The 27,777-nt window shown below is 39.5% G+C and overlaps 1 protein-coding gene across 1 annotated transcript in view; it reads right to left on the reverse strand.

The window, feature by feature from the left end:
• LOC149207741 (uncharacterized) overlaps positions 1 to 27,777 on the reverse strand; it is a 247,421-nt gene that overhangs the window by 90,573 nt on the left and 129,071 nt on the right. Inside the window, exons 2-3 of the mRNA XM_089395852.1 lie at positions 5,109 to 5,206; positions 4,906 to 5,027 (exon numbers count right to left, since the gene is read on the reverse strand). Coding sequence (XP_089251978.1) covers positions 4,906 to 5,027; positions 5,109 to 5,169 — 183 coding nt within the window. The 5' untranslated portion in view covers positions 5,170 to 5,206. The remainder of the gene's footprint in view (positions 1 to 4,905; positions 5,028 to 5,108; positions 5,207 to 27,777) is intronic.

Raw genomic sequence — 27,777 nt, forward strand, 5'->3', positions numbered from 1 at the left:
TGATTTCTCTTCTTTTAGTAACTGCTTGTGAGTGCTTTTTACTTCTTTAGATTAGGACCTTCATTTAATTAGGTTACTAGAGTTCTTCTCAGTGTTTTAAAAACTGGTCAGTCTGAACCGATAGCTGGTCAAATCGACCGGTTAGAAGCCCACCGGGTCAAACCAGCAAAAAAACCCAATTTTGCCCACCATTTTGCCAAAAATTTGCCCTAACCGGCCAGTTTAGGATGGAACCGGCCAGTTTGTGGTCAAACCGGCCGGTTAGCTACCACGGCCGTGGAGGACCCACGCAGCGACTTTTCCCAATTGCTTAGGGTGTTTTGGAGGGAAAGTAAGGGTTCTTTCCCTCCAAAAACACCCTCTCCAAGCCTTTAAAAGGTCGTTCTCCCTCTCATTTGTCTCACACATCTCATTTGGCATATTTGTGAGTTTGCTTGGGAGCTTGGAGAGTGTTGAGTTTTTGCTGGAGTAGTCATCTTGGAGGCTTGAAGTTGGAGTTGGAGCTATTTTGGAGATAGTTTGGAGCTATCAGTGGAGTTGGCATCTTCAAGAGGAGGCTAAGGAAGCTAGTTTACATTTCTAGGTAAGGATTTTCACAAATCCCTCATTTGACTGTGGTCCATGTATTAAAAAATTTTATGTGTTATAAACTTCTAACTTCTATCATCTATGCTATCAAATCTCTAGTTCTATGCTATCAAATTTTGTAGGCTACATGTGCATTTGTTTTCCTAAATTTAGCTTTGGTTTTCCATGTTTCTTAGCTGCAATTTTTTTTTAAATGGCAAATTTCTTTGCAAATTGTAATTATTTCAAGCAAACATGGCTCCAAAAGGAAAGGACAATGCATGGGCTCATTGTGATGTGATTGATGGAAAAATGATATGCAAATTATGCCATAAACCTATTGGAGGTGGGGGTATTCTTAGATTGAAACAACACTTGGCTGGGGTAAGAGGCCAAGTAAAGCCATGTGATGCACCAAATGCAGTGTTAGGTCCTATTAGGGTAGAATACCTTTCCAAGCTTGAAAAGTTTCATGAGGATAAGGCTAGGGAGAAGGCCATCCAAGATGACATTGCAAAGAAGAGGGAATTATTAGAAGCCATGAAAGAGAGTGGGTATGATGATTATGAGATTCAAGGCTCCTCTTCTATCCCTTCCACCAATGACCACTTTCACTATGTTCATCCTTCTTTTGGCCACCTATCAAAAGGAACAAAGAGAACAAACATCCAAAGCTATTTCTCATCCTCTACCAACATTGCCTCTTCTAATCCCACTTCCTTCCAACCAAATCGTCAACCCACTTTGGATCAACATTGGAAAAAACAATGCAAAGGAACTTCTCATCAGTACATTGCTAGATGGTGGTATGATTTAGATATCCCATTTAATGTTGCTCGCTCACCTTATTACCAAGCTATGTGGGACTTTGTTATAGCTGCAGGAAAGTGCTTCAAAGACCCTAGTATACATGACTTGAGGGGAGCTCTTTTGCAAAAAGAGATTTCTTCCATTGATGAGTATTTGGCTGAATATAAAGATTCATGGCTCAAAACAGGTTGTTCCATCATGTTAGATGGATGGACCGATGGAAAGAATCACAGTATCATTAATTTCCTTATTTCTTGCCCTTAAGGAACCATGTTTTTGAGATCAGTTGATGCATCTGATAAGGTGAAGGATGCAGCCCTTCTATTTGAGCTTTTGGATGACATTATTCAGGAAGTTGGGGAGCAGAATGTTGTGCAGGTCATCATGGATAATGCCTCAAACTATGTTCTTGCTGGAAAGATGCTTGAGTCCAAATATAGGACCACATTATGGACTCCATGTGCTGCACATTGCATAGACCTCATGCTTGAGGCCATAGGCAAAGTGGAGTGGGTAAAAAACACTATAGAGCATGCCGAGTGCATTACAAAATACATTTACAACCACTCACGGGTATTGAACCTAATGAGGAAAAACACTGCGGGCAAAGAGCTTGTTAGGCCTGCAATTACGAGATTTGCAAATCACTTCCTCACATTGCAATGTCTCAATGGTCAACGTAAAAACCTGCAGAAAAATGTTTTCTTCTGATGATTGGACTGAATCTCGATGGGCTCGTAGACAAGATGGCAAAGACACCAAAAATAAAGTGTTTGACAATTATTTTTGGAAAAGGTTTGTAGAGCTTGTGAAAATTATCGAGCCCCTTGTTAAGGTGCTAAGGATGGTGGATGGGGAAAAATTGGCCATGGGCTACATTTATGAGGCTATGGATCAGGCAAAGGAGCAGATACGGGCAGCTTACAAGGACAGGTTAGCTAAATATGGCTATATATGGGAGATCATTGATAACAGATGGAACAATCAACTCCATTGTCCTATACATGCAGCTGGGTATTTTTTGAACCCAAAGTATCATTATAAAGCTCGGCTAGGAGATCTGCAGGATGGGGAGGTCAAAGCTGGATTGATTGATTGCTTGGAGTGCATGGTCCCTAGCCATGCAGACCAGTTGGAAATACATAGACAACTTACTGTTTTCAGTATGGCAACTGGTACCTTTGGCAAAAACTTGGCAAAGATGGCAAGAGATGTGGATCAACCAGGTAAGCAATTCCAATTTCCAATTTGTTTTTCTTTTCAAGTTAAATTGTTTACAAATTTACAATTCAAATTATCTATAAATACTTGTAATTTGTAAATAAGTAATGAAATGAACTAAGTTACTAATTAATGTCTTTTTCTTTGCAACACATTGGTGGGAGTCATTTGGCGGCCAATGTCCTCAATTGCAAAAGTTTGCAATTAGAGTCCTCAGCCAAACTTGTAGTGCTTCAGGTTGTGAGCGCAATTGGTTTGAGCGCATACACACGAAGAAGAGAAACCGTTTGGAACAAAAACAGTTAAATGATCTTGTCTTCGTGCAATACAACCTTCGACTAAGGAGGAACCAAATGATGAACAAAACACCTGATCTAGATCCCATTGTGTTGGACGATATTGATCCAACATCAGAATGGGTGGAGGAGACTGAAGATCCTGTGTTTGATGTTGATTTTAGTATCGACTTGGCATTAGCGGGGGATGAAGCAGTTTTGGTGGCAACATCAAAACCAAAATCAATAGCGGCATCAAGGAAAGGCAAAGAACCAATGGAAGGCACTAGTTGTGAAGCTCAACAAACTCATGCTTCCATTAGGTCCACTTCTAATTTTATTGGTGGCATTGCTACTGAGGTTGCAGATCAAGTTGAGACATCCTCAAACTCTGAACCAGATGATGTCTATGTAGCTCCTAATGATGATCCTGTGTCTAGTAGTGGTGATGAATTTGATGATTGATCATGTGTACACTGTAGACTTGTAGTAGGCCAATGGCCTCATAGCTTGCAGCATTGTTTTTGGACTTTATAGGCCATTTAGAGCCTCATTGCTTATGTATTTTGTCGATGAATCATGATATGTATTGTGCCATTTTGATATATTCACCTTTACATGGTATATTAATGACCAAACTTTGCATATTTTGTCTCTATTGGCTTGGAATCATGGTTTTAAATCTTAAAAATAGTTTTGTCTCATTAAAAATTAATTATTTAATGCATTTTTCTAAAATTGGTTCGTTTAGACCTGACCAGCCTCAGTTCGACCGGTTCCGGTTCGAAACCCGGTTCATTAGGTGGACCAGTTCGAACACCGATTCCGGTTTTTAAAACATTGGTTCTTCTTCATCAAATAGCTACCAATGTATAAACCATAAAGAGACAAGAGACGCAGAATATAAGCTATCAGCCTGGGCCAAAACCTCTCACTCTTTGAGAGGAAAACCCGACCAAATTCTTCTTCTAATAGAGATTCCAATTGACGAATACCAAGACAAAGACGCTTGATCTATCGGCCACTCCAAGACCAAGACACAAGATCCTTAGTCAATGATTCTCAACCTTCTGCTCCTTCCTCCTTCTCGACTTCGTCTTCAACCTTGGCTTGCTTTAGACTTTCAGCGTTCTTCCACTTCAGCTCCCCACTGCTGCAAGAAACTTCGTCCTTACTGTTGTAACATACTTCTTTTCGTCCTTACTGCTGTAACAGACTTCTAGTACAGATAGGTGTTTTCTGACCTTGAAACAGTCCTATAAAATGCCCTAAAAACCTTGCTCTTCCTGTCCTTTACTTCGCTGGTTATGAGAGGCTTCTATCTCCCTTTCTTGCACTTCTGTCCACCGCAGACCATCACAGAAAACTTCACTGAAAATCTGCCTTCTGAAATGAGGCCGAGCTGCCTATAAATAGTTGTTTGCCTCTGAATATGAGCCGACATGTCCTTTGGGGAATTTACATTATTTTTTTTGAAGCCGACATGAAGAGGATACTTTGCTTGGTCTTGCAGGGCTATTTATACTTATCTAATGACTCATATAAAATGTAGTATGCCCAAGAAGGGATCCTTCATACATGACATAGACTCAAATTGACTTTTATGACTAGATGACAAAACCTAAAGGCTCTTGATGGGAGCCATCACTAAAAATAAAATTCCTTGCTCATTAAACCCATGAGACAAGCATAACAATAATTTTATTTTTCTTCTTTTCATCAATTACATAAAATCACAATTACAAATGTCATTCTGAAGACTGAACCTAGTTACATTTTTCAACACTTTGGAATCTTTTGAATTTTATTTTTGTTAATCCCCCTTGGGTGAGGCACACTAGTTTGCACCGACAGGTTTACAAGGAACACCATCCACGAATGTGGCGAAGAGTCCCTTAGGTTTCCCACAATGTTTTCCTTCAAAAATAAGAATAAAAAATAAAAAAATTGCAGCCAAATATCAAAAAATGTAAAAATATTTCATTTAGAAAGGTTTGGAGGAATGTATTTTTGCAGTTAATAAACTACAGACCTGATTAGCTTGAGATTGATGCAATATGTGTTCCATTTGTCCTCGAGCACTTTGGACATATCCTACTGCTCTACCAGCTAACCTGCCAGCAGCTCTAGCAACTCTTGGAACATCTTTTGGCCCTGCAAATTGCCAAAGAAGTTTAGATCTACTAAAACAAATTAGGAACAATGGAGAAACATATAAAAAGATATTTTTCCCACCAATAACTGCAATGGTTGCTCCCAAAATAAGAAACACCTCTCCATATGAAAGACCTAGCATTATCTCAAGTAGAGATACACGAAGGCTGATTCAAAATCTGAGGTCAAAAACAACACTTAAGTCAATACAAGAGATGAAAATAGAATAAGCCTACATTATTATTTTTTATAGTGTACTATTAGTATAAAAGCATAAGAATCGCCCTATTAAAGCACCAACTAATCACTTCATACAATAGAAATATTCTAATACAAACCAAAAATTAGAGAAAATCCATTATCCAATGAACCTTTCAAAACGAACATGACAATACATTTGATTCATTAGATCCAAGATGCCTAACAAGGTGCCTGACAGGCCGTCCATTAACCCCGCCTTTACAATTAGAAATGAATAAGAAGATAACTATAACTTTCAATGTTAACAGATCCATTCCCAGTACCAGTGAGGTTTGCATCAGAGGTTCCAGCTGGGATCTATATAATTCCCAGACCCTACAGTAGGGATGGATATAAGGCGAGTTCCAATAAATCTGAATAGGCTTGGCAAGGCTAGCTACAAATCCTTTACCAAGACCCCAAAACCAAGGAAAAAGGAAAAATCTGAATAACATCCTAACTACACACACACACATAAGAACATCTTTCTAAAGCATCTTAGAAAGTAAAACAGATACCCCTAAAGTTCATTTGACAAGCGAATTTTCCGTCATCAAAAAACGCTTGGATATAATCCCCTTCTGGCATTCATTTGACTGGCGAGTTTTTGTCATCAAAAAACGCTTGGATATAATCCCCTTCTGGCATTCATTTGACTGGCGAGTTTTTGTCATCATAAATACTTAAGACTTTATCCCTTTCTGGCTTTCTTATATATGTTTAAGGTATGAAGTTCAAGGTATGTTAAAAGGACTGTTTTAGTTGAGGAAGGTGGTTTTAACTTTTAACATTTTATACAAGACATTGTCAAAGGGTTAATATAATCAAATAAAGGGAATTCCCTTCCCACCTCTTATTTATTTTTTCTCTCTTCCTTCAGTTTCGTCCTTTATTCCGTTTGATGTAAATTGCAATATTGACCCCATCTCTTTGATACATGGGGATACAATATAATATTTGTACTTGTGCTAAGAATTGTTATCATGGTGTGGATGTTAGTCCAGTGTTGCACGATCCTCCCCCCAAGGATCCAAGGTCAGAACCACATCCCATACAGATCATTGGGCAATCCTCTGGTGAAACTGCAGATCCGAAAATCGGCTCCGCGGTTCCGCCATTTTGAGGTGATTCCTGGAAATCTAGAACCGTGTGGGCCCGATCCGTGGATCTAGAAAAGGATCCGCCACGGATCTGTGGAGGTTCGTGCATGGATCCGTGCAGATTGTGAGTTGATCTGGAGGGAGATGAGTGGTTCCGTGAGGGCCCGATTTCTAAGAAAAAAAAAAACAAAAAACTTCGACTTAAGTTGGGTTGGGGTTTCCCGGAAACCTCCAAGGTGCTCCCTTGATGATCCTTAGATGCTTTCTAGATGCTCCCTCATACTTGTACTTGAATTTTTAACATTACCATGAAATGACTCAGGATGTTTGAGAGTGGTTCCAACCTCATCGGACTTCATATGGAGAAAATAGAATTTCATATCCTATTCAAAATTCAGCATATTTAATAGTTTTCAGGAATTCGGTATCAATGGGATTGTGGCATTTCATTAGATTATAATATATATCATGTATGAGGGTATGTGATTGGCATTTAATTAAGAGCACCCTATATGTACCCTAGTGTTGGTGGTGTTAAATGTTGAACTCCTTTGTCATGGCCTTAGAAAAAAATTACCTTCCAATCAAGTCAAAATCATTGATCAAGCATGTTAAGCTTTTTCTACCATATTTTAAGGCTGTGATTAGGTAGTTTGATCAAAATTGGACAATGTTGACTAATATCCCTAGACAATTGAGGTAGAGGCAAAGGCTAGACAAGAGGAGAAGAATCTAGATTCTAGATGGTTGACGCTCGAATAATTAATCATTGATGTCAATGTGGAAAAAGTCGAAGTCGGGATTAATTTGGCAAGGGTCGAAAAGTTGAAAAACTCGTTACGGGAGTTTTTTGAAAAAGTCGGCAAAATTAAAAAAACACAAAATTATTCATTTATTTTTTTATTTTTTTTAACATCTAGAGTATCCACAACATCAAATAAATGCATTTCCACATAAACATGTAAAGAAAGCTAATATATAATATGTATATGAAGTCTAGTGCTACATCACATATCAAAATAGTGAATCAACTCCTGAATCTTGAGTCTTTTCTGAGTCTCAACTCTCAAGAGTCAAAATATCAAGAAAATATATAATAAATGTATATCATGAGTCATCTAAAAGTCATAAAGTAATAAGTCATTGAGATCCTCTTCCCCTTTTAAGGGAATAGGGAATGGCTTTGCCTTTTCCTCTAGAGGAAGAAGGCCCTACCCTTGGGGATACAAATGGACTCAATCGTCCTCTAGAAGCCGATGGAAGAGGTGGCCTCTGTCCTATGCTGCTGCTGCCCATCCTAGATGGTGTCACCTCCTCTAAATGTTTTGGGCACAAGAGAAACTCCAGGGTGGTGGTTTTGAGGCCACTGACACGCATCCTAGTGGGAAGAACTGAGGTCATCTGTCATCCACTCTTCAAGTATGAAGATCTAGTGGGAAGACATGAATGGGCATTTAGAATTTGCCATCCAACACCTCAAATTTACACTTGGCAGCATGCCAGCAAAATTATGAAGGAACAACAGACTAAAGAAGAGATGAGGAACCCTTCTGATTCTCACCAGACAACCCAAAAAATATTCCAGGATATCAGAATGTCTTCAAGGTGCCTATAGATTCCCAATGGATGGTAAAGTATGTCCTCATGGGATTCTTGGCGTAACAAACAACAACCTAAAGACTCTGCATCAGGATTGCCATCAATGAATGCTTCCATTCTCTAAAGGATACCTGCCAACTTCGGCAACACATGTGAGCTTCCTGAAGAAAAAGTTGATAGCAGAAGCATGCTCTAGAGACAAATAATTACCTGAACTACCTGCTCCAAGAGATAAGGACCAACTGATGTGGAAGATGGAATGAGGGCTCTGCAACAGTTCAAAGCAACCAATCAAGCGACACATTCCCTATGTTTGTTGGATGAAAATGCTGCCAACTCAGTTAAGCATTCTGATATTTCTTTTAGCTGTTTGATTTGGGATAGCCTTAAACTTTGCTTACGAAAACATATATATAGGATTCGGTTTGATGATTAGTTTGCTAGTTTAAAGATTATAGTGGGCTCTATGGGTATGCCCAGTAGTCCTTTCAGAGATTTGAAAATTTTGTTATTTTATTCTGCTCTGTAATCAGTAAATATCAAATCCTAAAACTGAATCTATGATATGATCAAGCATGGTAAGGCAAAGTCTAGCTAGTATGGACAAGGATTGAGACTGATGTTGTCAAGCAAAGCTTTTTTTGGCTTTATCATCAAACAATGAAACTTTAATTTTGAGGCAGTGAAGCCAGAGTGTGACAATGCACATTGTTGTATGTTAATATAAAAAGTCTTTAATTTACCAAAACAAATAAGGACAAAATATCTGGAAATCCTCCAACCCATCAGGAATGCCCCTGACAAAGTCACAAAATTTCTTTCATGCCTCAACATTCCCCTACCACACTTGTGGATCATGCTAACATCCGACTTTTTGGGTCGACTCCCGATTTAACGATTAAATCGCGATTTTTTCCTTTCTGAAAAAGTTGCCAAAAAGTCGGGGGATTAAATTGTTTAGTTGAAAATATCGCATTTTTAGGATTAAATCGCGATTTTTTGCAGACTTTTTCCACACTGATTTATGTACAATGGATGCCATATCTATCTTGATTTATGTACAAATATGCATGTTTTCATATCTTCTATGACAAATTGGTATTTTGAATTTTTTTAATATAAATGCAAAAAAATAAAAAAATAATATATATATATATATATATATGACGCTTCTGAGATGCTTCGCTTCCTAGATTTTTGCAAAATGACGCTTTTGATGCTTCGCTTCCAAAAAACATCCCTGCTTCATCCCCGCTCGGTGCAACATTGTGTTAGTCACTATAATGAAGATATGCCAACAGACAATACGTCAAAGTAGGAGGAAGTTGTACATGGAGATGCTTAGAGCACAAAAGAATCTATACCAGATCATATTGTAACATGAAAACCCATTTTCATTAAATAAAGATATAAGTTTTCAAATACAATTTGACAAAACTGCAAGATGCAAAACCATATTGAGATGAACTAGAGTATGCAATACAAAAAAAATCATAAGGAAAACAACACAACCAAAAAAAAAAGTGGTAAAGGCATTTTAATAACCTCAATTAGGGAAATTTCACAAGAGACAAAACACAAGGCCTATAACCATCCTAACCATACACCTACAATCAATTAATGTGTGTTAAATGTTTACATTGTACAACTTTAGTCTTTGAGTTTGCAAAGTAAGAGTATAAAGAGTAGATATTACTGGTGATGATTGATGATGATCTACAAATTACAATGATACGATTTAGACTTCAAGTTCTAAATCTAATTGACTAAACTTAACCTTAATTTCTCATGGTTTTCTTCCATATATACATACACACATATATACGTATGTATGTACATAAGTGTCATTTCCCACCATATTGTATCCAGCTTTTCAAAAAATTGTCATTTCCATTCCCCCCCAAATTACAATGATAAGTTTTAGGCTTCTAGTTCTAATCTAATTGACTAATGTTAACCTGAATTTCTCATGGTTTTCTTTTCCACCATATCGTATCTAACTTTTGTTGATTTGGGGTAGCATCGTATGTGCTCTAAGCCTCAAATTTTGCAGGGAGGCTTGGGCATAGGTATTCCAAAGAACTCAGAAAGCGTTTTGGGAAATTCCACCCAAAAGTGATTTTATTAAAATAATTAATATTTTTAATGGGGTTACTAAGTCTAAACTTAGGAAAATTAAAATATTAATGGGTATTAATCTAATCAGGGGCGAAACTTCTATAAAAAGCCATGGATCAAGTCAAAATGATCTGAGCCTTTGATTATGTTTTAATCTAGGCTATTGGTTGTCCAATAGAAAGATATAAGAAGAGACTTGAGGGTCGTTTGGAAAATACAAAGAGAGATAGAGAGAAATTGATTTTCTGAAGTGAGAAGTTCTCGGGAGGAAAAATCGATTGAAGGAATCTCTTGCAATTAAGGGGCAGGGATAGCAGCTTCTGGAGAGAGATTCTCAGTGAGAGACACATCAACAGACAAAAGCAGTAAGTGATCCAGCGGCCTTGACGCAGGGCCAGAAGGGCCATGCAGAAGTGACGCAGAGGCAGAGAGAGAAAGTTGAAAATCAGAGCAGAGGGTTAGATAGCCGAAAGTCAGGGTGTGAGGCCAATAGGTGGTGAGCAGAGACTCTGGGCTTCTGATCGAATTCCTAGCTGGTTGACGTAGTCACTGAAAGGGTTGACGCTGGGACAGCATAGAGGCAGCGCTGAGCTAGCACGGTGCCTGCCAGGGGTATCTCAACCAATACCCAGAACAAACGGGAATTTCCTCAGTGATTGTGTGAGTTAAACTCTCAAAGCTTTTGCCAGTATTTCTCTCTGTAACTGAATAACTCTGTGAGGTATTCATTGATGTATTTAGATTTTGCTGCTGCATAGTAATAAAACCGTCAGAGCTGCTGCACCGGTTTTGCTGCATTGGGTTTTGCAGGGACTATTTGTCCAAAAATAACTGTGTCCTATGTGTGTATTTTTCTTTCTTGCTCAATATTTTGTTTCCGCATATATATAAATTAAGTGAAGGTTGCAGATGTATTTACTTTGAAAATTACCATAGGAGACAGTAAATAACTTGTGTGATTTAATCAAGTAGGTGAAGTAACTTCGTTTGTTGAAGTAGGGATTCCAATGTAGGAATTTTCACAGCTTTTTCAAAAATTTGTCATTTCCATTCCCCCCACCTCCTTCCTCAATATATTTTCAAATTTTCAATGCAACTGTTAAACACACACATGGCAAAAAGAGTATGAAAGATAAAACATGAGAGTACATTTTTTATTAACAAATGATGTACATTTATAGTACATGGTTTGACCGTTGGGTTCCACATCCCAAGGTCTCTTAGACTTCCTTAGTCTATTCCACTTCCACACTAACCCATAGAGGATTAGGTGTCCAACATTCCCCCCCTTAATCCGAAGGATTATGTATGAGTCCAAGAAGAGAGCTGTAATACAAAATGTGCAAAAAATGCATGGTAGCACTAGGCTGAATATGCTCTTTGAAATGTTGGTATAAAGGGCGGTGGTTTAAGGATGACCACCAACACTGGAATGCTTAGTGCAATTCCCGAAACTCTTCCAATTCTGGCATGAAGCTCAAGTTTTCTGCCTGATGTTTTGAAGAGGAAACCTTCAACCATGAAAGGGAGGTCTCACCCCGCATAAAAGGGAGAACTTCAACCTGAAAAGGGAAGTCTCAACCTGTGATGGTTTAAGGATGACCAACAACTCTGGAATGCTTAATGCAATTCCTGGAACTCTTCCAAAACTGGCAAGAAGCTGAAATCTTCTACTAGAGGAAGTGTCCCAAATTCTTTGAAGAGGCATTACCAACTGAAGGCATGCTCAAGGGCATCTTTGTCTCTGGCTACAACTCTGAAACTGGTGTGGCAGGTTATGACTCAGGTTCGCTTGATGTGGCTTTGAAGCTTGTAGATTACCATCATTTCCCCCCCGGTCAGATACAAGGTGAGATGATGGAGGAAACTCAACTGCAAGACTGTTCAATACTCTTGAAAAAGTTCTGACATGTGACTGAAATATCTTCTTGGCTGTTGATGCCCATTGCCAAGAAGCGATCCATCCAAGATGAATCTTTGTTCTTGCAGGAGGTTTGTTTCAGAAGCATCTGTTTGAAGAATCACTGGTTTTATGACAATGCTTACATGGATGAAGATCAAAACCAATGTGGAAAAAGTCGAAGTCGGGATTAATTCGGCAAGGGTCCAAAAGTTGAAAAACTCGGCAAAGTCGGGAGTTTTTCGAAAAAGTCGGCAAAATTAAAAAAAATACAAAAATATTCATTTTTTAAAAAATCCGGACTTTTTCAATAAAATCCCAATTTTTTCAATAAAATCCCGATTTTTTCAAAGAAAAAAAAATCATTAAAGAAACTACCACGATTTTTTGGAAAAAGTCCCGATTTAATCCCGACTTTTTCGATTTAATCCCGATTTTTTCGACTGGGAAAAAATCGGCAAAAAATCGGCCGATATAATCGGCCAGCCAAAAAAATCGCGTTTTGGGGATTTAATCCCGATTTTTTCCCGACTTTTTCCACACTGATCAAAACAGTGATCTTTCAAATGGCCAACTCGGTTACAGTGTTGGCATTTCACAATCTGTTGTTGTTGTTGTGGAAGAGGGGAAGAATCTGGAACAGCTGGAGGTGAACTGTCATGAGGAGCAGGTGAAGATGAATCGTCTTGAAGAAATCCAGCACTTTGAAATTAGATTGGTTTAGAGTAGTCTAGAATATGAAAGGACACGTCCTTGTCATATCCAAGACCAGTTCTGTGCTTGTTGTGGACAAGTTGTTCCCAAGGTCTGATGATGGGCTTGGGAAGTGCAAACTGAACTTCTGCATCTGCATGCAAATCTGCTTCTGAAATGAGCACTGGATCTGAATCAACTTGCTGCTTATGGGAGTCTGTTTCATTGTTCTGAACAGAAACAGGTTCAGAATGATGACTCCAATGTTGTAATTCTTCCTGCTGCAGTTGAGATTCAAGCTGCAAAAAATCAATATGTTCTTGTGCATATTGTAGACAAGTCTGAATTTCAAAGAGAGAGTCTTTGTTGATTTTGACTATGTTTTCAATACTAGAATGTATTAGTGTATTCAGTAACTCTAATACTCCATAAAGTCTTCCCATTTTATCAACAAATCAAACTCTGTTAAATACACTTATTTTAACTTATTTTCAAAGATATTAGAAGTTGCTCCAATTTTGATTTGCACCAAGTTTTGGCTGAATGGTGAAATCATACAACTTTTGGAATAAGGGGATAACTTCTATATACTTTAATACTCTACGGGAACTTCAACACTGAACACAAAAACCATAATGAGTTTTAAATTCAATGCCACAATTGGGGTAGCAGCAACTACAAATAATAATCCCCCGGCACTATATTATCGAAATACGCTGACCTGTTAAACAGATAATGACTTAGCTCTCAAGGTTGAGGCCACACGAATCTATTCAGCCATATAAATCAGACAAATATAATATATATTAGTCCAGGGATGAAGAGAGGAACACGAACTATTAAATAGAGGATATATATGCCTTTGGTATAGGGAAAACACGCCCAAAACTGATGTCACACTTCGACCGTTTCATAAAAACCCTTCAAGAGCTGATAAATGTGTGTTAACTCGGCTCAAGACAGTGTTATCGTAATAAACTCGGGCCACAAGAAAAAAATGTTGCTTTTATAAGTCCAAGTACGCACCAACTGGAGATATTTTGGCTAGCTAGACAATATTAATTCCCCCCTCCAAGAGATAAATTCAATCAGCAATATTAGAAAGGGAAAACTCTTTACTTTCATCAAAGAACTCGTCCTTGGAGACTTCAGCGAACATGGCATCTTTAATAAGTTGATATTAAATCTCTGAACTCAATATTTCTCTCAGAACATGTCCTGGGTATATATGCAGTGACAACCAAACCTCTTTTTGTGAGCAGAACTTCGTCCAGGTGCTAAATAGGGACTTGGTCTGTAGAGTTAAGGGAAACTCGTTCTTCTTGGTGAGAATTTTCTACCAAAATAACCACGGAAAAGCTCAGCTTCTTTGACTGAAGAAATTATGTCCCATAGCCTAGAACTTAGACCCCTTTTTGCACTGGTAAACTCGGTCACAATGATGGAGAATTCGACAATTCACTTGGCATAAATAATCTTTGGAAATGCACCAACAATTCAGCCACTAAATCTGAGCGAATGAATCCAAATTGAAGAACTCGGCCCCAGCGCTATTCAAGCAGCGCTGCAATTCTTCCAATAATTGTTGTAAATCTAGGTACAATGGTTGATTCGATGTAGCATTTCAGCTCTACAATGACACATATACACTCAGAATTTGCTCCTTTTTGTACAGCACATCAAAGCGTCCCAAAACTGGAGATACAATGACTTAATAAGGCTGAAATCGTTCCCTTCAAACAAGCCACACGCTGCCTTCAAAGCTACAGCATTATACGCAGCCCATGGTGTACAAGTCCAGCAATCCCACCAGTTCAGTTCTCCTCTCCAGATGTTGATCTCTGTTCGGAAATGGCTCCACGCAGCAGGATAGCAAGGAATGGCTCAGTTTTATGTTGGTGTACCTCCAAACGCACCAGCAATCCTAAGGAATGGCTCGCGGCCTCTATGAAGACAAATTTCGACCTAAGAAAAGAGAGCAGAGTGACTCAGCCTCCAGGAACAGAGAAATTTTCACCTCCAACTCCAGAACACGTTCTACCCTTGTCTAGAGGATTCGCCCAACAAAAATGTGAGGAAATCTTGTCCTTCTCTAGCTGTAGGAATGGCTTCAATTTTGGCTTAAGTCTGCTACCTGAAAATTCAACAAAGGGAGCGTATGGAGATGTTATGTGTATGGAAGCCGCAGGAGCAGCGTATGGGATCCACAAGAGCTGAGGGAGTCGAGGGAGCAGTGTATGGGAGCGTGAGGGAGCAGTGTATGGGAACTGCAAACTACTATAGGTGTATCTTTTAATTTTGTTTTTCCAGAACAAATTATACAGTGCTCAAGCACTAAAACAGACTTCAAAAACCTTTATATCGGACCCAGAATTTAACACATTGTTGATATATAACAATATGTAAATTGCATTATCGCACAAGCAGTCTCTTCTTCCTTGAAATTTGAATATACAGATAGAAAATAGGAACAGTAGAACCTCATAATTACTCCAGCGAGAAGAACTGAATACAATGGGTTATTTGGTGGAGGACTTTAGCTCCCAATGACCAAGAACAAACCCAGAAATTATTTCTTGAAATATCAGTGACCAAGGCAAGCTACGGAACTCTCCTCCGGAAGCTTCAACACCTACTTTCTTCTAACAACGGTCATATTAGCTATCATTAAATCTAATGCAGCTTAGAAAATAAGCAATGGCCACTGATACACGCGCAGTAGGGATAATCTCTAGATCTGGTTCGAATCAGCCTAGCAAGCATGTCCCTTACTGTGTTTACCTAGCTCTATGTACAAAATGCAGTCTTCTTACAGTCCAAAAATCGTGGTCTCTTTGGATGTGGATTTGACCAAGATGAGAGTTAAAAACTTGCCCCTTATTTGAGCAGACAACCTGTCCTCACTTATCAATGTTTGGACCAGAGTGTGTGGCGTAAACTCGTCCCAAAAAACTTCAGCGTACAGTGGTGCCTTGGCTCCTCAAATGACCCAAAAAATCATATTCTTTAGCAGTATGAATTTTGGTTACTAAAACAACTCGTTCAGATGAACTTGAAGCTGTGGTTCTCCATGGTTCTATCAACCTCAATATTTCTCAAGAAATTTGTCAGATTGAATGCAGAACGCGGCAGAACGGCAACGGCGCCAGGTGCTAGGTTTGTATGGGTATGGCAACCGGTGGGGAGAGCTGAGCATTTTGTATGCAGGTGGAGCAGCGACAGGAGCAGCGTAGCAGAAGGAACAGGCCAGTGGAATAATAGTGAGTCGCAGGGGAATAATGATGCGTTCAGGCCAGTGGAAGCGTCAGAGCTGCCAAGATTTTCTATTTGGGTTAGTGTGCGCAGAGAATGCAGCTAAAATATGGCTGATAGGATTTCAGAATAGAGAATTTAAGTCGCAGAGGGCCAGGACTGCTCACAACAGAGGAATGGCAGCGCTGATAGAGGTAACAACCTCTATTCTAAGAAATGCTCAGAAAGGTATAATCAGGAGGAGAGCATTGGTTTACAAAGGCCACAGAAACAGGTGGCTCACACTTGAGCAGGGCAGGAGATCGCCCGCTCTGATACCATGTTAAACACACACATGGCAGAAAGAGTATGAAAGATAAAACATGAGAGTACATTTTTTATTAACAAATGATATACATTTATAGTACATGGTTTCACTGTTGGGTTCCACATCCCAAGGTCTCTTGGACTCCTTAGTCTATTCTGCTTCCACACTAACCCACAAAGGATTAGGTGTCCAACAACAACTTTGGTTTAGTGTTGATTTTCTTGGGCTGCCATATGTATTTTCGTTAGAGAAAAGTGAAATACATACTGCTGTAATTCAAATTTCAGATTCAGCCCTAACGCTGAAAATTCACCGAAAATAGATCTAGGGAATCTCAAGGTTGAGGTGAAATTTCTGGCTTTGCATAAAGTAATGTTTATCCATGTACCCAAGTCGCCAAAAAATAAATGATGACAATAGCTCAAATAGATTGTGTTCAAAAAATGTTGTGTACCTAAATACAACATTTTTATTATGCAAATAAAATTTATGCACATGAGAAATTTGGAAGTAAGCTCATGCTTGTGTAATAATATTTATTCCTTTGATGTTTTGTGCATTGCCACTTATGTTAAATAAGACCTTAAATAGATAAATTAGTGAGTTTAAGATTAGTTTGCTAAATAAAATCCTAATTGCCATTTATTCCTTTGATGTTTTGTGCATTGCCACTTATGTTAAATAAGACCTTAAATAGATAAATTAGTGAGTTTAAGATTAATTTGCTAAATAAAATCCTAATTACCATATAAAGGCAACGTGAGCCACAAATTAGGGCTTTTTTTGTATGAATAGGGGTTGTCACCACCTCTTTTGTAATCACTCATATATATCTATCACTCAATCAAATGATAGTCCTTTTGAGTACATTTTGCAGAAATTTTCGATATTTATTCAGATTTGCATGTGCAATCCACTCATGGGTCGTAGGTATGTGAGTGTCCCCGCTCATTTGTTTTGTCATTAAGGCCAGGGTTGAAAATATAGGTATTGGCAAATATCGACAAGGGTCTTGGAAAGATCTTATCGTCAATATCGGTGAAAATATCAGCAAAATATTGGAAAATATCGGTAAACATAAAAAATCAAATTTTTCAGATTTGTAAACATAAAAAGGAATAATGATATTTAGTCGATATTTTCAAAATATGGCGATATTTAGTCGATATTTTCAAAATATGGCGATATTTAGCCAATGTTTTGGAAATATTGCGATATTTACCTGCTGAAATATCGTTTGGCTAAAAATATCGCGATATTCGCGATATTTCGTGAAATATCGCCGATATTATCAGAGCATTGATTTGGGCTTCAACCCTATAATATTTCTTATTGTTATTTCAATTCAAATCTTTGTTTTGCAATAATAATGTGTCAATCTGCATTGAGGCACATTACAAGAGAGATACAAGAAAATGGCTTAAAGTCCATTAAAGAGGTATATCAACCTTATAGAACCAACAGAAGGACAAGTTGGTGAGCACCCATTTGTTACATCCCAACAAAAGATGATCCCCATATAAACAAAGATGCAATTAATTGAAAATTTAGTACGTTATAACTATAAGTGTTGAACTTTTCAGCACACAATAGAGATGAAAGACAATAAAAATGGAGTCACATAAAATGTGTATTTATTAAAATGGCGTAAATTAATGCAATGGAGTTATCCCTACCTATCTCAACTAATTAATTTACTCCAACACCCCTTGGTTAGGCTATAATATCAAAACTTAATTGACAACAAAAAACATAAAATGAAAGCTTCTCCTTAAATAGCTTTACTCCCCCTCCTAGGCTTCAACATTTAAATCAGATTGAGAACAAAAACATAAAATGAAAGTTGTTTCTTAAATAGCTTCACTCCCCTTCTTAAGGTTGCAATATCTAAATTAGCTTGACAACAAAAACATAAAATGAAAGCTGAATCTTAAATAGCTTCACGCCCCCTCTTAAGGCTACAATATCAAACTTGTTGATTTTTCCTTGGCACTTCAGAATCCGGAAAAAGTCTAAAACACACACAAACACACTAAAATTTCACAACACCAAGCACTTTGCACAATGGAAAATGTACAATAGTGAATCAATGAGGTACACAAGAATTTTTGCAACCTAAAACTTGTTTGTATTACAACTTTAATGCAACAAACATAGGGCTCCCATACCAGAGATCATGGCCCTTACAATTAGCCCTGATACAAGGAAAACTAGGGTTTGATGTCAACAACACATGACAATCAATTTGCCTAAGAACAAGAACAAACTTGACATACTTGCTCAAGAAGCGCTTACACCAGCCCTTTCAATCCACTTGTCATGAACACTTGGCAAGTCCTTTGTGTTAAAATTGGACAACTAGGTCCAAACTCCATGTTCTGATGCTCAGATTAAGAGGCTGATATTTTTTTTGGATTCCTCTTTCTGAGAGGTGTAAAATCCATATAAAAATAGTCTTAATCCGATGAGCAGAACTTATATTTTGAATTTATTATTTTTAATAAATTATATGTGCAAGGTCAGCCAGTTTTGTAATGTAGGCTCACATGCCCAACAGATGTGTCACACACCCTCATTGATGGATATATATACAGGAAAAGTTGGAGAGAATTTGAACACAACACAACTCACATCTTCCTCTCTCATCCTAAAAGTACGAGCTACCTGGAGGACGAATTTCAGCCACACGTGGGAAGGACGAAGAGGGTTTCTGCTGCTAGGGTTTCGTAGAAGTTTCAGGACAGCGTTGACTTTTGTAGAACTGACTTGGGTTGACTCATCTACTGGTTGGAGGGTTGTTGTGACACATGCTGGGCTGGCTGACCAAAGGAGACTTTGTTGGTTGAAGCATCCTGTTGGCCGCCGAAACGAACACATACATTTTTCTTGTTTCTAATTTGTCTTCTATAAGATCTGCTTATATGTTCTATCTGCATTTTGCTTATCTACTTGTATGATTGTTGTGAGAAAAGTGAAATTGCTCTTAGCATAGAACATCTACAAAACTTTACATGGTATCAGAGCTGAGGTGAAGACAAACTCTATCTATAGCAATCATCATCGAAGAAAATGGATTCCTCTAAGCTGGAAGTCATCACTTGGAGTCATAAGCACAACCTCTTCATGTGTAGCCTCCTCCTCTCCACGTCTGGGTTTTTGGTGAAGGAGAGAGACACCATGAGTGATACGCTAGTCTTCAAGTGATGCCCTAGCTGCTGTACATTGCCCTAGCCGCAGAGATCTGAACGCAGTCAAGGGAGGCATTGTTACGCTGCACAAGAAGCCTTTATACGCTGCCTGTAGCAGCCTAAACGCAGACTTGTTCACGTAGTCAATGGAGGAAGAAGAGCCGCAGTCATCAAGCATAGAAGAATTCATAGGAGATCTGGCCGCAGTTGAAAGGAGACCTGTAGCTGCCAAGCCAATACGCAGTGTGAAGGTTCACGTAGCCCTAAACTTCAGCCACGTCCCTAAACGCTGTAAAGGAGAAGACGTTATGTATGCACAGCACTATACGCTGTCATGATACGCATACGAAATTAAGGAAACTATACACACAGCGTGGACATCTATACGCTCAGTTATGGACAGTCTATACGCTGTCACCTTATACGCAGTTATGGACACTACACGTTGTCACCTTATACGCATACGCAGCAAATCTATACGCTGTCATTATACGCAGCAATGGAGAATCTTCGCATAAGGGAGCCGCATCCGCAGCAAGGTATTGACTGCACCATGGTGCAATCATGACACTCTCGGCATCCTGTAACGTTCGTTGATCTGGCAGCGTGGGATCTGGCAACATAGATCAGGCAGCGTGTATTAAATGATCTCGGCATAAGGACGCAGTCACCATGAATGAATACCCTCGACCTCCAACGATATACCTGTAGTTGATCTATTATAAAGCAGTTATACTACAGCATGGGATCCGTGTTAATGCCACGTAACTGTAGGTGACAACGTGGTAAAATCCAACGTTGTCTATGAGAAGAAGCAGTCTTGACACCAGATCTTGGTGGTTCTTCTATAGATGTTTAAGTATATTGAATAACAGTATGAAGATAATCCAGTAACGTATCTATTGCAAACAGTGATCTGAATTACAATAAGTGACAAGGGTAAGGATCTCGGTTGGATGAAAATCTCGAATGAAGGGACCGAGTTATCTCACACAACAGTCCTGAAATACAGTCTCGGTGAAATCTCAAGAAAAAGTCTCGGTGCTACCACAAAGGACAGTGACTTCAATTCGGTGTTGTAATTTCAGTTTCAGTGTTATTGCAGAAGGAGAGGTTCAGTGCCATTGTAGAGATAAACTCAGTGACCACAAGATTCGGTACTATTAGAGTGACCTCAGCTTGGTACCATCACATGACCACTATGAGAGGACGTTCTACTTCAACAACCTTAGTGATGCATGAGATCAAGAGCAGCATGATGATGCATGATGCATATGCCGTGGTGCAGCTTGAGAACCTGATGTAGGATGATGATAGGTGAAGGAGTCACCTTGGAGGATCAGTTGAAGCAGAATGTCTTCAACTGATCTCATCGTTATATGAGATGATCTATGCTCAGATCTAGACAAGTCAAAGTGTTGACTTCTGTTGTAAATGTACACTCTCTCTCTTTCTCTGCTGCACTTTGAAGATAAAAGAAGAATTGATCAAGGGTTTCCCCACACAACTGATCTCATCCTTGGGGGGATGTTCTTACTATATGACATTTACTGATGACTTCTCTCGCAAAACCTGGATATACTTCTTGAAGAAGAAGGATGAGGCTTTCATGTGGTTCCGTACCTTCAAAGCCTCGGTGGAAAATATGACCGGAAAGAAGAACAAGATTTGAGGACTGACAATGGCACTGAATATGAGTCAAATGAGTTCAAAGACTTTTGCAGAGAAGCTGGCATTAAGAGGGAGACTACCACTGCATATACTCCTGAGCAGAATGGTGTTGCTGAACGCAAGAATAGGACTATTGTGGAAGCTGCCCGTGCCATGCTATGTGACCAGGGTCTTCCAAAGTTTCTGTGGGGAGAAGCTGCAAATACTGCTGTGTACATTCAAAACCGATGCCCTCATTCCGCTTTGGACTCCAAAACTCCCGAAGAGGTTTTCTCTGGTAAGAAACCTGATGTCTCACATTTTAGAATTTTTGGATGTCCTGTCTATTTTCATGTGCCGAAAGAAAAGAGAAGTAAGCTGGATGCTACTGGGAAGAAAGGAATGTTTGTGGGCTACAGTGAGACTTCTAAGGCATATAGAGTCTATGTACCTGGTCAAAGGGAAGTAGAGATAAGCCATGATGTCACTTTTGACGAAGATGCCTCCCTGAAGAAAGTAGTAGATCTTCCTAGATCTGAAGAAAACCATGAAGAAAGACCTGGAAATCTGGAAGAACCCCAGGATGAGACTATGCCTGATGTTGAAGGGCAAATGGACCCTATTGATCCTTCCCCTTCTCTAGGAAAGAGGCCATCATGGCTCAGGGTCACCCTCGAAGATGCTGAGGGTCATGCTGCCCCAAGGGGATCATTCCGAGAAAGCAAGAAGCCGTGTAGATACCAAGGGTATCTAGCTGCCATGAGTACTATTATACAATCTGAACTTGGATCTTTTGAGGAAGCCATCAAGCATCAAGTCTGGAAGGATGCTATGCATGAAGAATATGAGGCTATTATGAAGAATGATGTCTGGGATGTGGTCCCGAAACCGAAGGACAAATCTGTTGTCACCGCTAAATGGCTCTACAAGATTAAACATGGATCTGATGGGAGCGCTGAAAAGTTTAAGGCAAGATTTGTTGCCCGTGGCTTCTCTCAAAAGGAAGGAATTGACTATGACGATATAATTGCACCTGTGGCTCGATATACCACCATCCGATCCATCATAGCCCTTGCTGCTACGCAAGGATGGAGTCTTCATCAGATGGATGTCAAGACCGTTTTTTTTGCATGCTGCAATAAAGGAAGAGGTGTATGTAGAACAACCTCTGGGATTTGAAGTTCAAGATTGAGACTCTTATGTCTGCAGGTTGAAGAAAGCCCTCTATGGGTTAAAGCAAGCACCCAGAGCTTGGTATGAGAGGATGGATAGTTACTTGATGAAGTTGGGCTTCACTCGAAGCAATGCTGATCCAAACCTTTACTTTAAGGTTGAGGAAGGAAAGCCTCTCATTCTAGTGCTGTATGTGGACGACCTCTTCCTGACAGGTGATGACCCTCTCATTCATCAATGTAAGAGGGAGCTTGCTGCTGAGTTCGAGATGAAAGACCTAGGACTGATGCACTATTTCCTAGGCCTGGAGGTCTGGCAGAGACCTGGAGAGATTTTCCTTTCTCAAGGAAAGTATATTGTGAAGCTTCTGGAAAGATTTGGGATGGTGGACTGTAAGTCCGTGTCGACACCAATGGAACTCAACTTTAAGAAGTTGAGTGGCAGCGCTGCTGGGCCTATCTTGGCCAATCCTACTGAGTATCGTCAACTCATAGGAGCTTTGATGTTCTTAGTGAACACCCGTCCGGACATATGTTTTGCAGTGAATACTTTGAGTCAACAGATGGTTGAGCCTCATCATTTTCACTGGGTTGGTGCCAAGAACCTTTTGAGATATCTTCGGGGCACGATAAACCATGGGCTGAGATACACTGCCGGGAGTGTGATACTCCGGGGATATTCTGATGCCGATTGGGCTGGCAGTGTGGTGGATCGTAAGAGCACATCTGGATGTTGTTTCAATCTTGGTTCTGCTTCGATCTCATGGATGAGCAGGAAGCAGAAGTCGATGGCTTTGAGCACCGCGGAGGCCGAATACATTGCTGCTAGTATGGCCTGTTGTGAAGCAGTTTGGTTGAGGAAGCTCTTTAGTGAGCTGTTCCAACATGTGCTAGATACCACTGTAATACTCTGTGATAATCAGAGTGGGATTCGTATGACTGAGAATCCTGTGTTCCACGACCGATCCAAGCATATTGATATCTGGTACCACTTTATCCGGGATATGGTACAGCGAGGCGCCGTAAGGCTCGATCATATAGGAACTGATGAGCAGGTCGCGGATATTCTCACTAAGCCCCTGGGGAAGGTCAAGTTCCTAACCTTCCGTGAGAGTCTTGGTGTCGTGGAAAGACCCTATGATGTGGGTCCTGTTGGACGATGAGCTCTGGGAGCTCTGGGGGGCTTTGGGGATAGCTTCTCGGAGCTATAAGCACTCATAATGCTTCTGCCCCACCCTTGTGATTATTGAGCTGGTTCGCCACTCATTTAATCTGTGCCCCGTATGCATCCTACCCATTGAGTTCAGGGCTCATGGGAAGTACCTCTCATTTGGCCAATGAGGTGTGGAAAAGCTAGAGACTATTAGCAAAGACTGATGGACGCATCAGAGATTGCCGTACTCTCTATCTAGGATGGCATGGTCCAACCACTTGATCTAGGATCAAGATTTGTGAGGTCTGGGACCTCTGGACTGATTATGTCAGTCGGGGAATGATGTCTTTGTGACTGACCCACTTCTGTTCTGAAATAAAGAAGCCAGCAAAGCAAGTTTCGGCGGGATGACTCACGATGTTAATTGCACTAATAGATGGAGTTCTCCCTAGTTGAGAGGGAGTGTTAAAATTGGACAACTAGGTCCAAACTCCATGTTCTGATGCTCAGATTAAGAGGCTGATATTTTTGTTGGATTCCTCTTTCTGAGAGGTGTAAAATCCATATAAAAATAGTCTTAATCCGATGAGCAGAACTTATATTTTGAATTTATTATTTTTAATAAATTATATGTGCAAGGTCAGCCAGTTTTGTAATGTAGGCTCACATGCCCAACAGATGTGTCACACACCCTCATTGATGGATATATATACAGGAAAAGTTGGAGAGAATTTGAACACAACACAACTCACATCTTCCTCTCTCATCCTAAAAGTACGAGCTACCTGGAGGACGAATTTCAGCCACACGTGGGAAGGACGAAGAGGGTTTCTGCTGCTAGGGTTTCGTAGAAGTTTCAGGACAGCGTTGACTTTTGTAGAACTGACTTGGGTTGACTCATCGACTGGTTGGAGGGTTGTTGTGACACATGCTGGGCTGGCTGACCAAAGGAGACTTTGCTGGTTGAAGCATCCTGTTGACCGCCGAAACGAACACATACATTTTTCTTGTTTCTGATTTGTCTTCTGTAAGATCTGCTTATATGTTCTATCTGCATTTTGCTTATCTACTTGTATGATTGCTGTGAGAAAAGTGAAATTGCTCTTAGCATAGAACATCTACAAAACTTTACACTTTGCCACCCATACTTGCAGAGAACATGTTGCTCCAATACCTCTACCTCTGTTGCTCACAAGGAAGTCTGCACCTTCAGATTATCTTGCACGATCGGCTTATCAAACTGCCTTCTATCAATGATCTATGTTGCTCCAAGGATCACTGAACATAGGCCCAATCAATTTGCCTTCTAACAATGTTCTTGCATCATCAAACTCACTGTTCATAAGGTCTTCAAAGCTCTGCCTTCTAACAGTCCCCTTGCTGCTCCAAGATGACTGAACTTGGGGCACAAATACAGTGATTAGCTGCTCCTATACCACTGTATATCAGCTCTACAACACTATTGTCCAGTCACCCATTCAAGGACATACTTCGATACATCGCCTTCAACACTCTTCTCCAACATTTAGCCCTTCACTAGTCCTTCTTCCCTCATTGTACCAGCCCTTACTCTCTGTCCACTAACTCGCATTTCTGTACATACCTTGAGGCTGGATGCAGCCCACTTTAGGAACAGACAACACTCAGAAACAGTGCGCTGGTATCCCGAGATTTTGTGGCCCTTATCACAGAGATAAGACAGGCTTAGTCTCACCTCCTTAGGGTCTCAGCCCTTCCCTTTCATGCACAGATCTTGAGCGGATATAACAAAGATTTTAGGACAGACTTATCAAAGGCAGCGTATCATAGAAGGAGCCCTAACTAGGGCACAAACTAACACAGAACAGCTACCTCAATCCTACACAAACAGACCTTCTCAAGGGCACGAATAAACACAGAGATAGACGTCCGCTTACCAAGGCAAAACCCAGTCTTCAAACAGACATATGATAGACCATAACAGCTCCACCTCGTCCCTCCTTAAATTTTGCGGCTCACTAAGGTAACTCACACTTCTTTGGGCATATATCACTTGAGAAAAGATGCTCACTTGGATGCCAAACAAACTCCATCTTTACTCCAACTTATATTGTTCTTGGTGGAGGCACTTTTCACCAAGGGTCACGTCTCTTAATTCAAGCCGACCTAAGCCAACATGCTTAAATACCATTATCATAAGGAATAAAACTTCTTTCAGTTGCTTTCACCCACTCCATTGTAGCTCTAAGTGCCCTTTATTCCTTCAAGGGTGCCCCTTGTTAGTTTTTGTAGCATCAGATGTGTTCTAGCTAATTAACCAATTTTTAAATATTTCCTAAGTCTAAACTTAGGGAATATGGTTAATTAATCTGTGTTAATTAAGTCAAGGCGAGAATCATCTAGAAACTCACACGGATCGATCCAGAGATAATCCTAGCCATTGATTAAGTTTTAATCTTGGTCGTTGGTGCTCCAATAGAGGATTATAAGAGGAAATCGATGTGTTGGTGGAGAAAACTATAATGGCCATCTCAAATTATAGGCAGCATAAGAATATTAGCATGTATATGAAACATGCATATGATAGCTACATATGCATGCATCGCATGCACTGCGCTAGTATACATATTAATACATTATGAAAATTGTCAAGAAAAGATAAACGAATTAATTATTGAAAATTCTTAGTGAATACCTAACGCACATAAATATTAATTATATTGAGTGAGGTACTTAATGTATGTACCACTATTATAATATATATAACTATACGAGATAGAAAGGAAAGACAATGTATTGCACAAAATAAAAGGGAATATAATATATATATGGTGCAAAAATAAATTAAATATAATACATGTTATACAAATAGCAAGGGAATACAATACATAATATATAAAGGAATTATATATATATATATATATTAAATTTTATATAAACTAAAAGGAGAATATAAAATCTACAACCTATAAAAACTTAAAAGAATCCATAATATATATAAAGTCAAGACTCAAGAGGGAAAATAATATAAAGTCAAAAGGAATCATAAAATAAACAACGAATACAATAAAGGTATAAATGTTTTACATTAAAAGGAATTTGTTGTCAACCGTTAACGCAGGTGGCAGATGCCTGCTTAGACTTCAGCTAAAGTTTATCACCTTATCCCCTCACTGGAGGAACCTCGAACAGGGAGTCACTATTTGGAGGCAGAGCAAGATTCTATATAAGATGGGAAAGGCATTTCAGGAAGGAGGAGTTCATTTTTTTGAAAGAGAGAATTATGTGAAACCATAGGAGATTTTGGGAAGAGACAGGAATTTCTAACAGAATTACAAAGATTGAGCTTGATTGTTCTTGGAATTTTGGGCACGGGGGCCAAAAGATTTGTCTTTTGGATCTGGGGACCGTACAGGTAGACCCCAAATAGGCTAGGAGGTAAACGGAGGATGGTAACTACAGCAACGGGAACAACCATAGTCTAAAACACCTTCAACTGATTCCAAGTATTCTTTTGCAAATTTTAATTTTAAATTTTGATTCCTGTCTAGTTGAAATTTGTAGTTAGGGTTCTACATTCTGGTATCAGAGCTTGGTTTCAAACTCTGTGGATATGAGGGCCTCTCTTTAATCTTTTCTGTGATTTTCTGGTCTCATATTTTCTCCACCCCTCAAGATTTATTATGGTATTCTCCGAGTTCCAAGGAACTTCCCAAAACGAATTTTATTATTACATTATGTCATTGGCCTTACGACTATGGGAGGGCAGTCTTCGGTACTCGTAGGGTGGAGTGAGTGACGCCACAGTCGTGGTTGATTACCCAACTCTTGTCTGGTATATGTCCAATGACAGTCTAAGACTTCCACCTAGTAGGAGAGAGTGTCCACTCTCTGAGTTGTGGTGTAACGGCACTAGTGCATTGTGTCGAGCTTACCTCATTCCCTGCGTCACTTCATAAAATTTTCCCCTTTTCCCCATTGTCGGCCGAACCACCTCAAAAAAAAAATGAGCAATGACCATGCGTTGGTCTAGAAATAACGAAAAGAGGCCATTGTACACTCGCCTCATTCAAATCACGCATTACTAGCAAAGTGGCGGTTCAGTGAATCGATCACTTACACCAAATAATTTTGGCATGGCACGTATTTGCAATGATACCTTCTACGAGGATTTGCAAGCAAAAGACATGCATATTTTCCATTAATAGACAAGGCAGACACTGACTTTGTAAAAATAGGGCATTTCATCGACTCGGCCTCAGTGATGCGAAAATTGCCCTTTGAGTATTTATAGGTGGGTAGCATGCAATATATTCAATGAGTATATTTGTATAACTCAATTTTGTGTGCGTATATTTACTTATATTTTTACTGGTATTTAGTTAGATTATAAATATCG

This window comes from Pinus tabuliformis, chromosome 1_2, assembly GCF_031772625.1.
Source record: "Pinus tabuliformis cultivar Carrire ecotype Pingquan chromosome 1_2, CPIR1, whole genome shotgun sequence".
Lineage (NCBI taxonomy): Eukaryota > Viridiplantae > Streptophyta > Pinopsida > Pinales > Pinaceae > Pinus > Pinus tabuliformis.